Source organism: Carassius carassius, chromosome 48, assembly GCF_963082965.1.
Source record: "Carassius carassius chromosome 48, fCarCar2.1, whole genome shotgun sequence".
Taxonomy (NCBI): domain Eukaryota; kingdom Metazoa; phylum Chordata; class Actinopteri; order Cypriniformes; family Cyprinidae; genus Carassius; species Carassius carassius.
Window position 1 is genome coordinate 12675155 of NC_081802.1, and position 12434 is coordinate 12687588.

A 12434-nucleotide genomic window follows, 5' to 3' on the forward strand; every position below is an offset into this window, starting at 1 on the left:
CCTCCATCCTATGACCCGGAAACCGATCGAACACAGCCATCTTGAAGGACATCTCAATTCTCTAATTGCACCACGAGGAGACGAGGATCGAGGATGGAGGAGGCTTCATGAGGAGAGATGAGCGAGGATACACAGGTGTATCCTATGCGGAAGTATTTTATCGACTTAACGTGACGCACGTATAAATTCTCCTCCCCCTTCACATCTGTTGTAACAATTTTTATTTATATTTTACCTTTTCACTTCAAATAAACCATGCATGTCATATATTTCAAACAGGGCATCTTGCTTTATTAATATTTCTTATGAATGTCTTAATTAACAAACTTTAACAACATAAGGGCAGATCCCTTTAATTACAGCTGATGACACTTTGAAGTAACGCTGAAGGGAGCGAGGATAAATCATTTCACTTGATTCAAGTCCTCCATCCTCACGTCTTTTCCTTGCGTCCTTCCCTCGCATCCTGAAAGGGTGGAGCTAAGACACGAGGAAAGGAAGCGAGGAAAGGAAACGAGGATGCACAAATATGAATTGAGAAGCACCCGAGATGTCCTTCAAGATGGCTGTGTTCGATCGGTTTCCGGGTCATAGGATGGAGGACGGAGGAGCGAGGAGACGAGTAGGGATATTGAGAAGCACCCACTACCATAGACAGTAAAATAAATACTACTTGCATACTACTTGCTTCGCATACTGTTTTTCGCCTACTATATAGTATGAAAGTATGCGATTTCGGACGCAGCCCTTGTCTTGCACATGCGCAAATGGCGCGCTCCGAAGCCAAATTAATTTGAGTTAAGCAAATTAAAATAAATCTCATAGATAACACTATTTATACATTTTATGTTAGACTTATTAAATATATATTAATATATATATATATATATATATATATATATATATATATATATATATATATATATATATATATATATTATATTAAATATATATATAATATATATATATATATATATATATATATATATATACACATATGTGTGTGTATTATCCCCAATTAGCTATATTTAAATAAAATGAACACAATTTAAATGTGTCATAGCTACCTAAGAAGGCCTTGAATCATTTTTTTGAGTGTATATGAACTGAGATAATTATACGCTCTGTCTCTTAAACCTAACCTTTATTTGTGTGTTTATCTATAAAATTTTATTGTTAAAAGGATTTATTGTCCTTGTGGGAATATTGGGTCCCACAGTTTAGGCAAACCCAAACACACACACACACACACACACACACACACACACACACACACACACACACACACACACACACACACATACACACAGTGCAGTAAAAAATGTAACTGATTTTTTTTTTTAATTCAAGAATAATTTTTGTTTTTCAAGTTTCACTTGCAGTGGTCATTTTAGCAGCATTTACTATTACAAACAAAACTGTGCCATCCTTAAGAAATGGTTGTGCTGCTTAATGAATTGTGGGAATGGAAAAACAATGTCTTTTTCAGGTGCTGAAGTAATGAGTAACTACAAGTCAATCTATTTTTCTTTAATAAATATACACTGTACGCACACATATATTATGTAAACAAAACTCTTATTTTGAATGTGATTCATAGTTTGACAGCACTAATTATTGTATGTGTATATTAATAAACAACATTAAAAATTTTGTTTTTATTGTTTTAAGTACAGTGGGATTTATAATAATATTAATAATAATAGTAGCAGAGGTAGTCATAGTAATAAAAGTTAGCATATTAATTAGTATAATAATAATAATATAAATCTCTGTACTTTTTATGTTACATTTTGGAAGCAAAATTTGCGAATGCCTTTTTTAATGCGAGTTGATTTTCTCCAGGGGATCTCACCAAACCCTGCCGGTCACTGTGGTGGCTGAACACGCTGATAAAGTGATTCAGTGCCGGAGGCACACCAGAGACATGTCCCTGCTGTCCTCCTCAGCCGGTAAGACGGTCACACTGTGGGCCTGTCAGCCTTAACCCACAGCAGAAGCCTCATGGAAGAGCACAGAAAAACACCTGCACTCAGACTGAGAAGGACAGATCACAGTGTGTCCGTGTGTGTTTGTTTGTAACTTTACTCCAGTACACTCACATGACAAAACAGTCACGTCTATATCTGGAAACGCATGTCACTCCTGGAAGATACAGCTTTATTGTCAAATGTATTGCAATTCAGATAAGGGCTAACAAACTATTGACGTTTCTTAACTTACAAACACAAAATAGTATTTTGCTATTTCGGTTGAATGAAACTGAAAATGTGAACTGAATTGTGCCTTGAGGTGAGGTTCTCTGGGCATTAGATTCAAGGCATTAGATCACTGTATAGCACATTGCACTATGGACTTCACTCATTCAGCAACTGTTTATGCAGCAAGAATATCTTCATTCATGTCTTCATTTAAATAACTGTAAATGAACCAACACTGTAAATACGGAGGATAAATGATTTGTGGAAGTCGTCTTCCTCAGTGTCGTGGAAACGTTTACGCGTTTATTTTGGAATGTCATTTTCCTAATGCATGTATTTAAATGCATAATATGCATCACTGTTGCACATGAATTCAGCACCTTTTTGTATTTATACAGAGGACAGGTAAAGGACTCTCCCAATTACCTGATGTACAGAGTATGTATTAGTAATTTATTTGAACATGGTAATAAACACAGTTTTGAAACTATGAGATTTAGCTTGATGAATGGCTCACGGATTCTTCTACTTGAGTTTTTTTTTTCATTCTAAAACAAATCTGTAATGAGATGATCACTATAATGTTCTGTACACAAATGCAACATTTGATTAATTTGATGAAAATTAGGTTTTCACAATATATGAAAATACATATATATATATATATATATATATATATATATATATATATATATATATATATTATTCTGCTAAATGCATAAATTTAATTTAATATATATATATATACATATATATATACATATATACATATATATATACATATATATATACATATATACATGAATGCATCTACAAGCAATTTTTTCTATTATTATTATTTATTTTTTTTATTTTGCGATCCATTTGTTGCGGTAGTCAAGGTTGAACTGTAGATAGTAACACTGTCCGCTTGGGGGCGATGAGTGCACATGGAGTCATGGATTTAAACCAACGAAGAACCATCACGCACATAGATATGAGGACATAGATTCCTTATTTGAGGTTTTGAACAATTACTGTTTTGTTTCTAGATGTGTTTTTCTATGTGGAAGTATATGACAGCACTCTTCCAGTTCTTCCATTATGTAAGGAAATGTTTGGTTCCTTGTTCGATTATTATTATTTGTTGGTTATGTATTTTGTCATTATTTAGCCGTCAGTTTGTAACTTTTAAGCGGTCGATAGATGCATTTAGTACATTTTAGAGCACATGTTTCAAACTCAAGGCCCGCGCTCCTGTTCAACACAACATTTAGCATATGCTTGTCTCAAAAAAAAAAAAAAAAATATATATATATATATACTGCTTTATATCGTGAATTATGAAAATGCGCATCAATACCAAAAGTTTATGTTTCTGTTTGGAGAAATGGACTTTGGTGTGCATTAGATACAGTGCTGGAAATGGGCAGAATTCGCTGGAGGACTCTAGTTTGGAGGTTGGGGGTAATTTAAATAATTTAAATAATACATTTTAGATTGCCTTTCAGATGTATTTAATTATAAAACCTTTTATAACCTATAATAACAATAAACATTTCATATTTTCTCTAAACCTTGGAAGTTAAGACCGGTATCTGCAATTCTGGCCTAATTATAGACGCGTTATGTGTGTGAATTTGCTATTTAATATAATAATAATAATGATAATAATAATAATAATTATTATTATTAAAAGTGTTGTAATCTACTAAATGTAATGTAGAAATGTATTGCACAAAAGGTATTTTTTAAATACTTTAGTTTGCATTTATTTATTTTTGTAACATTTGTACAGTCTTACAGTTACAACCAGCCCGTTGATGGCAGCCATAATGAAGAAGTAGCCCTCAGTGATAATGAGTTTGACACTTATATGTAGGCTAGACAGATGATCTGGTCAACATATAATAAACAGTTTCCAAGGACACTGAATCTTAACTTTATATAACTTACACTATAATAACAATCGATCAGCAGTTTGACCAGTACGTTTTCTCATTCTTGTCTGTTCCAGTGGAAATTATGAAGGTGCCGAGCTGTTCGTCGTTTGATTTCTGGAGTTTGCTCGTTTTTTGTATTCTGTTTGTTATTGCAAATGCAAATCTCAACCAGGATGAGGATGACGCGTGGATTGATCCATATGACATGCTCAACTATGACCCGACGACAAAGCGCATGAGAAAACCCACAGAGGTAAAAAAAAAAAAAAAAAAATGCTTTTATTGAACCAGACAGTTATTTCCTATTTTACAGCTGGTTGCAGGGCATTTAAATCCATTGTTTTCGGTGAAAAACAGACTCCGTTCAAACTTTGCATTGTCAATTTTAAAGTGAATTGACATGTGTCCAAGTGTGGTGACTCATATGGAGTCAATATAATGCCAAATATATAAGCAAAACAATAAAGTTTTGCAAATGAACATGAAAGTGTTGAGAAAAGATAAATGTGCTTTTTGCTAACAAAAAGTATTGCAAAATATAAATGAAACCGTGCAAAAGTAATGATTTTGCAAAACATTTTCCCATGGTTATTTTGCGTTTCAGTCAAGTTTGAGCTTGTAATACCATTTTTCCTTTGTGCGTCACATTTGTGCGCGTCTCACTTTCTGGCACTGTTTTGACATGGTGGTGGAGTCAAGGGATGGGGGCGTGTGTAACATTGCCTCCCTAGAAGTGATGTCATCGGTCCAAGACGTAGCTCACTGATCCAGGCCCCGCCATGAGTAGAGACAGGCGAGTGGATCGTTTCCTTTTATTCACCAGGATTAAAACTTGCATGTTTTATTTTTTTTTTATATATATATAAAAAAACTCCACCCCGATGTCAAAAAAGTGCCAGAAAGTGATACGTGCAGAAAGGTGAAGTGCAAGTGTTTTGTTGTTTCTGTTGTTGTTAAAATAACCACATCATCTGCATCATCAGGTCTGGGCGATATATCCTCAAAATTATATCACAATATTTCAAGAATATTTGAGATAACCATATTTATCACAATATATAATAATAAAAAGAATAATTGTTTATTGGTGATTGCGGCTGGCAGTTTGTGGTTGAGTCCGGTGAAGGTTTTACTGGTGGGCCCTGTTTGAAATTGTGTAAATAGCACAAATATATAAATTAAACGACATTTAAGTTTTTTCAAGTTTGTAGGTGTCCAGATACAGAAAATGAATAATCAAATGTAAATAGCATTGCATAGTCTTTACTGTATAAATTAAATGCAGATTAATTCTTGTTAAAACTACAAAGTAATTCAGTATAAAACAGCGAGTGGTTTTCCACCATTTCAGTTTTTGGATTAACATTAAGGTCACTAATGTAAATTAGGTGCGATCACTTTAAGAGATAATACAATATGATACACACCATTTTTTTTCGCAACTGTTTACTTTCACTGATTCACAACAATTTTTTCAAAGATACTTTCGAGGTGACAATTTTGTAGGTATTGGTCATTTCAAAAGCAAGAAGAGACCATACTCAATTCGCTGTTTAAGGCCCTGTAGACACAGCTGTCTGCATGCACACTGTACACACCGAACAGTGCTCAGGTGCTGAATTAAGCTTTTCATGTCTTTTTGTGCTTGTATGTTTAAACTGGGAAGGTATTTTAGTTCACTCAGGCATGGGAGGAAGCGCTCGGTCTGGTGTTTGCACGGCTCTCTGTGTGCGCAACAAACTCTGCGTGCAAACTCTAGTGAGTTTTTCTGTGTCTTCTGTTTGGATGCTTTAAACTGTTTTGAATGTTTAAATTGGCAAGGCTTAAAACACGTGCAATTGATAAGCTATGCTGGCCTTAGGCAGTAGGTTGAAATCACCGGCCCCCTCCCCTCTCTCCACGCCGCTTTACTAAAGATATGCTCCTCATCTATTTTCAAAGGTAAGAGTGTGCGCTCAAATATGCTCTAGAACCCCTCTCGCGATATTTTGTTGTCATACACCCATCAGTCTGCACAGCACTGCTTTAATTTGAACACACCTATTAGGGTGTGATTGGCCGAACACCATCGAAAATGTAACACCCCTTTTCATAATCGCGAGCTTCATCTTTCAAAATAAATGTAAAGACAGTTAATAATTTGGACGGCCTTACGCAAATATTTCTACATAGTGACGTAGACATGTGGGGGCATGTTTGAACAACCCTTTTTAGGGGGGCGTGGCAGAGTCTCAACTTTGATAAAGAATATCTCTTTGGATTTGAGACTTTAGTCTTAGCAACGTTACAGATCTTCTTCATGTATCAAGAGCTCTTAACACTCCAAAGAGAAAGAAAAATTTTAAATGACATCAAATGACTCTTTTAAGGATAAAAGATATTCACGAGTCCTTTTCCTCAAGTCAAGTCTGGAGTCATTTCAGGTCGAGTCCATTCTGAAGTCTATAAAAAGGTGACTCAAGTCCAAGTCACCAACTCGAGCGCCCATCTCTTGCGCAACATATTCACATGACTTAAATGAACCATTGTAAAATCTGCTAGTGGAAATCTTTAACCCTTGTGCAAAATTCCAAATCATCTGGATTCTTTTTGAAATGCCTGGACTTGCAAAACAACAGTTCATGTGATTGCACAGGGATAGTTCACCCAAAAAGAAAAATTACCCCATACTTTACACACCCTCAAGCCATCCTAGGTGTGTATGACTTTCATCTTTAAGACGAGTCCAGTTAGAGTTTTACCAAAAAAATTACCTGGCTCTTTATAATGGCAAGCTTTATATTGCACCAAGCTTTAGAATGGCATTGAGTGGTTGTTTCTTGTCAATAGTCCAAAAGAAGTCCAATACAGTGCATCCATCCATCATAAAAAGTGCTCCATATGGCTGCAGGGGGTTCAAGTTTTTGTAAGAAAAATATGAATATTTAAAACTTCACAAACTATAATCTCTAGTTTTACTGTAACTGTTGTACACACGGTTATTCCGGTGAATGAAGTAGGACATAGGCGTAGCGTGAGGTCAGTAAGTAAAGGAAACAAAGTTCCCTTACTTTAGCAAGGGAAAACCAGTCTCTTATATCAGGCTTATATCAAAATCCTCTGACACAAAACGCATTGATTTGCTTCAGGAGGCCTTTATCCACCCCCCAGAGCTGTGTGGGACACTTTTTTTTTGGCGCTTTATTGGACTTCTTTTAGACTATTGACAAGAAACACCCACTCACTGTCATTATAAAGTTTGGAAGAGCCAGGCCATTTTTTATGTAACTCTGGATTCATTTTAAAAGAAGAAAGTCATATACACCTAGGATGGCTTGAGGGTGAGTAAATTATGAGATAATTTTCTTTTTTGGGTGAACTATCCCTTAAACTCAGGTAAACGATTTCTTTCTGACAATATGATTCACAGTTAGTGAGTCAGCAGATCGCTCACTGAACTCACTGAAGTGTGATTCGTACTTTTATCACATAAAGTCTTGTAAGCACTGTCAACACAAATCTATCTCATAATAAAACTTTTTATTTTTATTTTGTTTTTTAACAGTCTGCCATTTACCCAAATGTGCCAACCAAGAGGAGGGAATTCAGCTCAGAGTCCTGTGAAGTGCAACAGTGTCCTGATGTGGTTGACTGCACCTCTAAACTAATGATTTTGCAAAAAGAGGTGAGCAATATGAAAATATACTTGCCTAGCTAACAAAATGGTACTGCCATGTTTTTGGACATGGTCCAATAAAAATTACCATGGACTTGTCATAAAACTTACATATTTTTGCCCTTTTAGTGGTTTTGATTGCTTTTATTGTCTTCATTTGTAAGTTGGTTTGGATAAGTGAAGCTTCTGCTAAATGTCTAATGTACATGTAGTATTGTACCATTCAGCACTTTGAATGACTGAAAATATATTATTATTTCTTGCTGTTTTTTAGTTTGATGAACAAAAAAAGAAGGAGACCACCACCTCTAAAAGTCTAGCATGTCTTCCAGTATTCAAGCGATTCCTTTCCAGGCTTCTTAAAGACACTTCAAAACTTGGCCTGGTATGTGACTGTGTTTTCTCTCCAGAGAACTGATTCAACATGAATCTACTGTACATTGGTTACGGTTTAATAGCTTTTCCTTTTTGTAATCTTTAGCCTAACGATGGACAGACATCCAAGCATTATGACGCTGAGGTGAAGCTGTCAAAGCAGTCTCTGGTGGAGATCCAGAAGCTTTTGAATGAAGAGAACGACTGGACCACTGGAGCCATGGATGAGGCTCTCAGTCAAATTCTGCTCAGATTCAAACTCCACGACCACGAATCCTGGAAGTGGCGTTTTGAAGACACATTTTATGTAGATGCTGATACCGCCCTGAAGGTCAGTTCTTCTAAAAGCATTCAAAGATAATTTAAATAATTACATTCAAATCATATTCAAAAGACTGGTGTTTTCCAGCAATCTCAGAAATAATAATAATTATTTTGTTTTGTTTTACAGGTTGCTTTGATTGTTCTGATTGTCGTAGCCATAATCAGCACTGAGGTCTGGTCTGTGGTCTCCTGGTTTGTCCAGTTCTGGAGAATGTTTGCTGTTTGCTTTTTTATTAGCTTGATCTGGAACTGGTTCCATCTTTATATGGTAATTATTCTTGTGCTGTTGACTGTGCATGACGGTTTTGCTTAAGCAGTACTGAACAGATGCCTGAAGAGTTGAAAGATGTGTTCACTGTATTGTACAATGAAGAGTTAATTAGGTTGAAATATTTCTCCATGGCTAGGTTGCATTTGCAGAACACAAGAAGAACATTGTGGAGGTGGAGAGCTTCAATGACAAATGCACTGGGCTGAAAACGCTGGACTGGAAGGACAGTTTTTCAGGTAAGGTAATTATTGTTATAAGAAGTTGTTATTCAAAAACTTGAATAATTTATGCTTGTGTATATATATATATATATATATATATATAATTTTATTATTATTATTTTCTTTTAGAGTGGTACAGACGGACTTGGACTCTTCAAGATGATCCTTGCAAAATGTATTACGAGGTCCTGGTGGTGAACCCCATTTTGCTTGTGCCTCCAACAAGGGTTTGTATCTTTCTAAAACTGATAAGAGACTAGTGGTCGGCTGATGATTATATTGTTGTGAAAATGTTAAGTGTAAAATAATCTGACTTTAGAGGTAATAATAGATTTATGGGGTTTTATTCTAGGCTATCACGGTCACCATAACCAGTTTCATCACAGATCCCTTGAAGCAAATTGGGCAGGGAATCAGTGAGTTCCTCAGAGCCCTGCTGAAGGATCTACCGGTCACTCTCCAGTTACCTGTGCTGGTTATCATTGCACTCGCCATCCTTGTAAGAGCTGTGGACAGCAAACATACTGTAGGATCATTTATTTGTTATCATACTAAGGCATCTTCTCCTCTCAGGTGTTCATGTATGGAAGTGCTCAAGCAGCTATACATCAAGCAGTTCACTTTCCCCGGCTCGGGGGGCGACGGGATCCGCCGCCCCCTGCTGTAGGACAGCGACAAGCTCCTCAACTAAGGGAGCATGAGGAAGCTTTGGGAGGGGGTGACGCTCCACAGCCATTACAGGTGCACCAGGACAATAGAAACAGAGTAAATCAAGCAGGAAACCAAGCAGGTGACCAGGGCTTCAGGGTTGGAGATGCTCTTGCCCCCCAAAACAGACACGAGGAAAGCATGACACTCCGACCGGACCTTTCTGACGCTTCCAGAGGGACTCACAGGGTAGAGACTGTGCGCGCTACAGGTAACATGTACAGCGACGATGAGACTGATTTACAGCAGCGGACCGAGGAGGTGAATACTGGTACAAATGAAAGTGCAGAGCCTGAAGTGAAAGCTGATGAAAAAGAGAAAACTGCAGCAACTGTGGACAAAAAAGAACAGAAAGACACAAGGAGTGTAGACAGAAGTGAGCCTGAAACCAATGTGCCTTCGGCTCAAACAGATGTGAAAACACTTGGAGCTAATCAAGAGAATGATGTGAGTATCCCCACGAATACATAAATAAACATACATACACGGTTACTCTACCTTTCATAATTATGAAGTTGGTATGTTTTTTTTTTATCTTTTTGAAATTAAGTCTCTTATGCTTATCAAGGCTGCTTTTGTTTGATTTAAAAATACAGATTTTTTTTTTATATTTTGAAATATTAATACGATTTAAAATGACTGTTTTCTATTAGAATACATTTTCAAATGTAATTTATTCCTGTGATGTTTTTATATTATTCATATTTTTTTTCTGTATTTTATTTTATTTCCTTTAATTCAAACATTGCAGCACTTCATGTGCACTAAAAGGATATTGGCTTCTCAAAATGACCTGAAGCTGCAGGTTATGGTTTGCAAGCTTAACATTGTATGTCTGTCATTACAGCTACATTTATCTGATAGCTGATGATGTATTATATGTTTTGTGATTCTGTTGCATCTGTATTTGTATACAAGTTTGTGTGTGTGTGTGTGTTGTCTATAGTGCCTGCACATTTGCAGTATTAATTTCATTGTGCTTGTCCTGTAGCCTATATCCCATCAAACCTGAAGCAGTTTCATAAAATAAACAACATGCCAAATACATAATCTGCCATATCTCACTACTAAACGCATTGATTATACCCTACTATATATATGTGTGTGTGTGTGTTTATTTTGCATCATTTTGACCAGAAATCTGTGTTTGGTTTGTGCAGGGGCTACCAGCAGATCTTACTGCTGAAGAAGACATTTATTCAAGCTATAAACCTCCAGTTCAAGAAACACTGCAATAAAATGATCTCTCAACTCTCTCAATCACTTTTTTAAATTAAATTAAATGTTTTTCTTCTTCTGAAATTTAAATAAATTTTTGCTACTTTTTCTTTGTGTTTAGTCTGATTTTTAATCAAATCTGCTGAAGTATTCAGATGTTAGAAAGAGCCAATTAAAGGTGGCTTCTCGTTGCTTGATGAAAAGTATTGATCGTTAATGCTGTTTTGTCGTCAAGGGTGCCAAACCAGTTCCTCAGAGTGATACCAAACTCAATTTTATGAGGAGATCTTTAAGGCTTGATATATTTAAGCGTTTACCTCTTCTCTTCAGTTTTCAGTTAGCTTGTAGAATCCGCTTTGCCATAAGGAGGTTGTTAACCATCAATGCAAGCCAGTTAGAAATGTGTACATGTGTGGTCCAACTTGGTCTAATATCATGCCATAGACAGTGATCAAACTTGATTCGACTATGGATACCCATGGAAATAATTAAACACCGCAACACAAGTTCTGTAGCTAGTGAATGAAGAACCGAGCACAACACTTTTATTAACAATCAGTACTGAAATCTCTGAGTAAAGCAGTCAACTTCACATGTATAACCATCTAACAAGAGAGAATCATAATTTTAAGATGTCTAGATGTCAAAGATTAAAATCATAACACACAATTCATGAATGCAAGATCAACTAAGTCTGCAGGAAGAAGAGAAAAGTTCACTGGGCCAGGGACCCACAACCTCAAGAGCACACACCACACATGCACTGATGTGCACCAACCAACAAATTTAAAACAGTGTAGTGAATAATGCAAATAACTCAACACTGTCAAATCAATATCCATGCGGTGCTGAAAACCTCACACCACATGCAGTAAAGGAAAGGCCCAGATGACCCCAGAGGAAAGTATGTTACTCCCACAGAGACTGGCTCCTAGAATAAAGAAAAATGGGTTAAAAACTACTTTTCACCACCCATCATATAGACCCTTAGCGGTTGGTACAAACAGAAATCGACTAACAAAATCAATAATCACAGAAAAGAAATAACTTCAAAACAAACATCAGTATATGGCCATCAGCTTAAAACTTACATGAAAAAAAATCATCATAAGCAAAACAGCAGGGCCTAGACATCAGAGGTCCATTTACATAGAACTCCACAAAGGAAGATCTGTCAAACAGAAAAAAAAAAATTCAAAACAACTTTATCACTCTTTAACAAACTAAATAAATATAAAATCAACACAAATCAAACACTGGTCACGGCACAAATCTTACACAGTGTAGTAACCACTCAAAACCACCACCCAATAATTATACATAAATATTATCACTATAACAAACCTAACCATCTAACACAAACACATGCCTCTGCCATAATCCAAGAGTGTACAAACTCTGCATAATAGAGAGGAATAGAAACACTGCTTGCAGCTCATTGCTATAGACGAAACACAGTGTCCACAACATGCATAATATTACATACCACCCCTGCGCTCACACTCTTGCATCGGGGGTTTATTTCTATGCAATTAACAT

The 12434-nt window shown here is 36.2% G+C and overlaps 1 protein-coding gene across 5 annotated transcripts; it reads left to right on the plus strand.

Annotated features, from left to right (window-relative positions):
- The first annotated feature begins 3267 nt into the window (after positions 1-3267).
- Positions 3268-11001, plus strand: LOC132131436 (chloride channel CLIC-like protein 1). Of its 5 annotated transcripts, none has more exons than XM_059543453.1 (12): positions 3268-3286; positions 4198-4376; positions 7668-7787; positions 8053-8163; positions 8260-8484; positions 8605-8745; positions 8885-8984; positions 9099-9196; positions 9322-9468; positions 9543-10124; positions 10429-10506; positions 10838-11001. In XM_059543453.1, exons 2-12 carry the CDS (start codon positions 4206-4208, stop codon positions 10913-10915), a joined length of 1851 nt encoding a protein of 616 aa, XP_059399436.1. In that variant the 5' UTR covers positions 3268-3286; positions 4198-4205; the 3' UTR covers positions 10916-11001. The 5 variants fall into 5 exon arrangements, with proteins under 5 accessions (XP_059399436.1, XP_059399438.1, XP_059399440.1 ...); XM_059543454.1 differs by lacking the exon at positions 3268-3286 and adding an exon at positions 4061-4079; XM_059543455.1 differs by lacking the exon at positions 3268-3286 and having other exon boundaries at positions 3885-4376; positions 10429-10510; positions 10851-11001.
- Positions 11002-12434: the final 1433 nt, after the last annotated feature.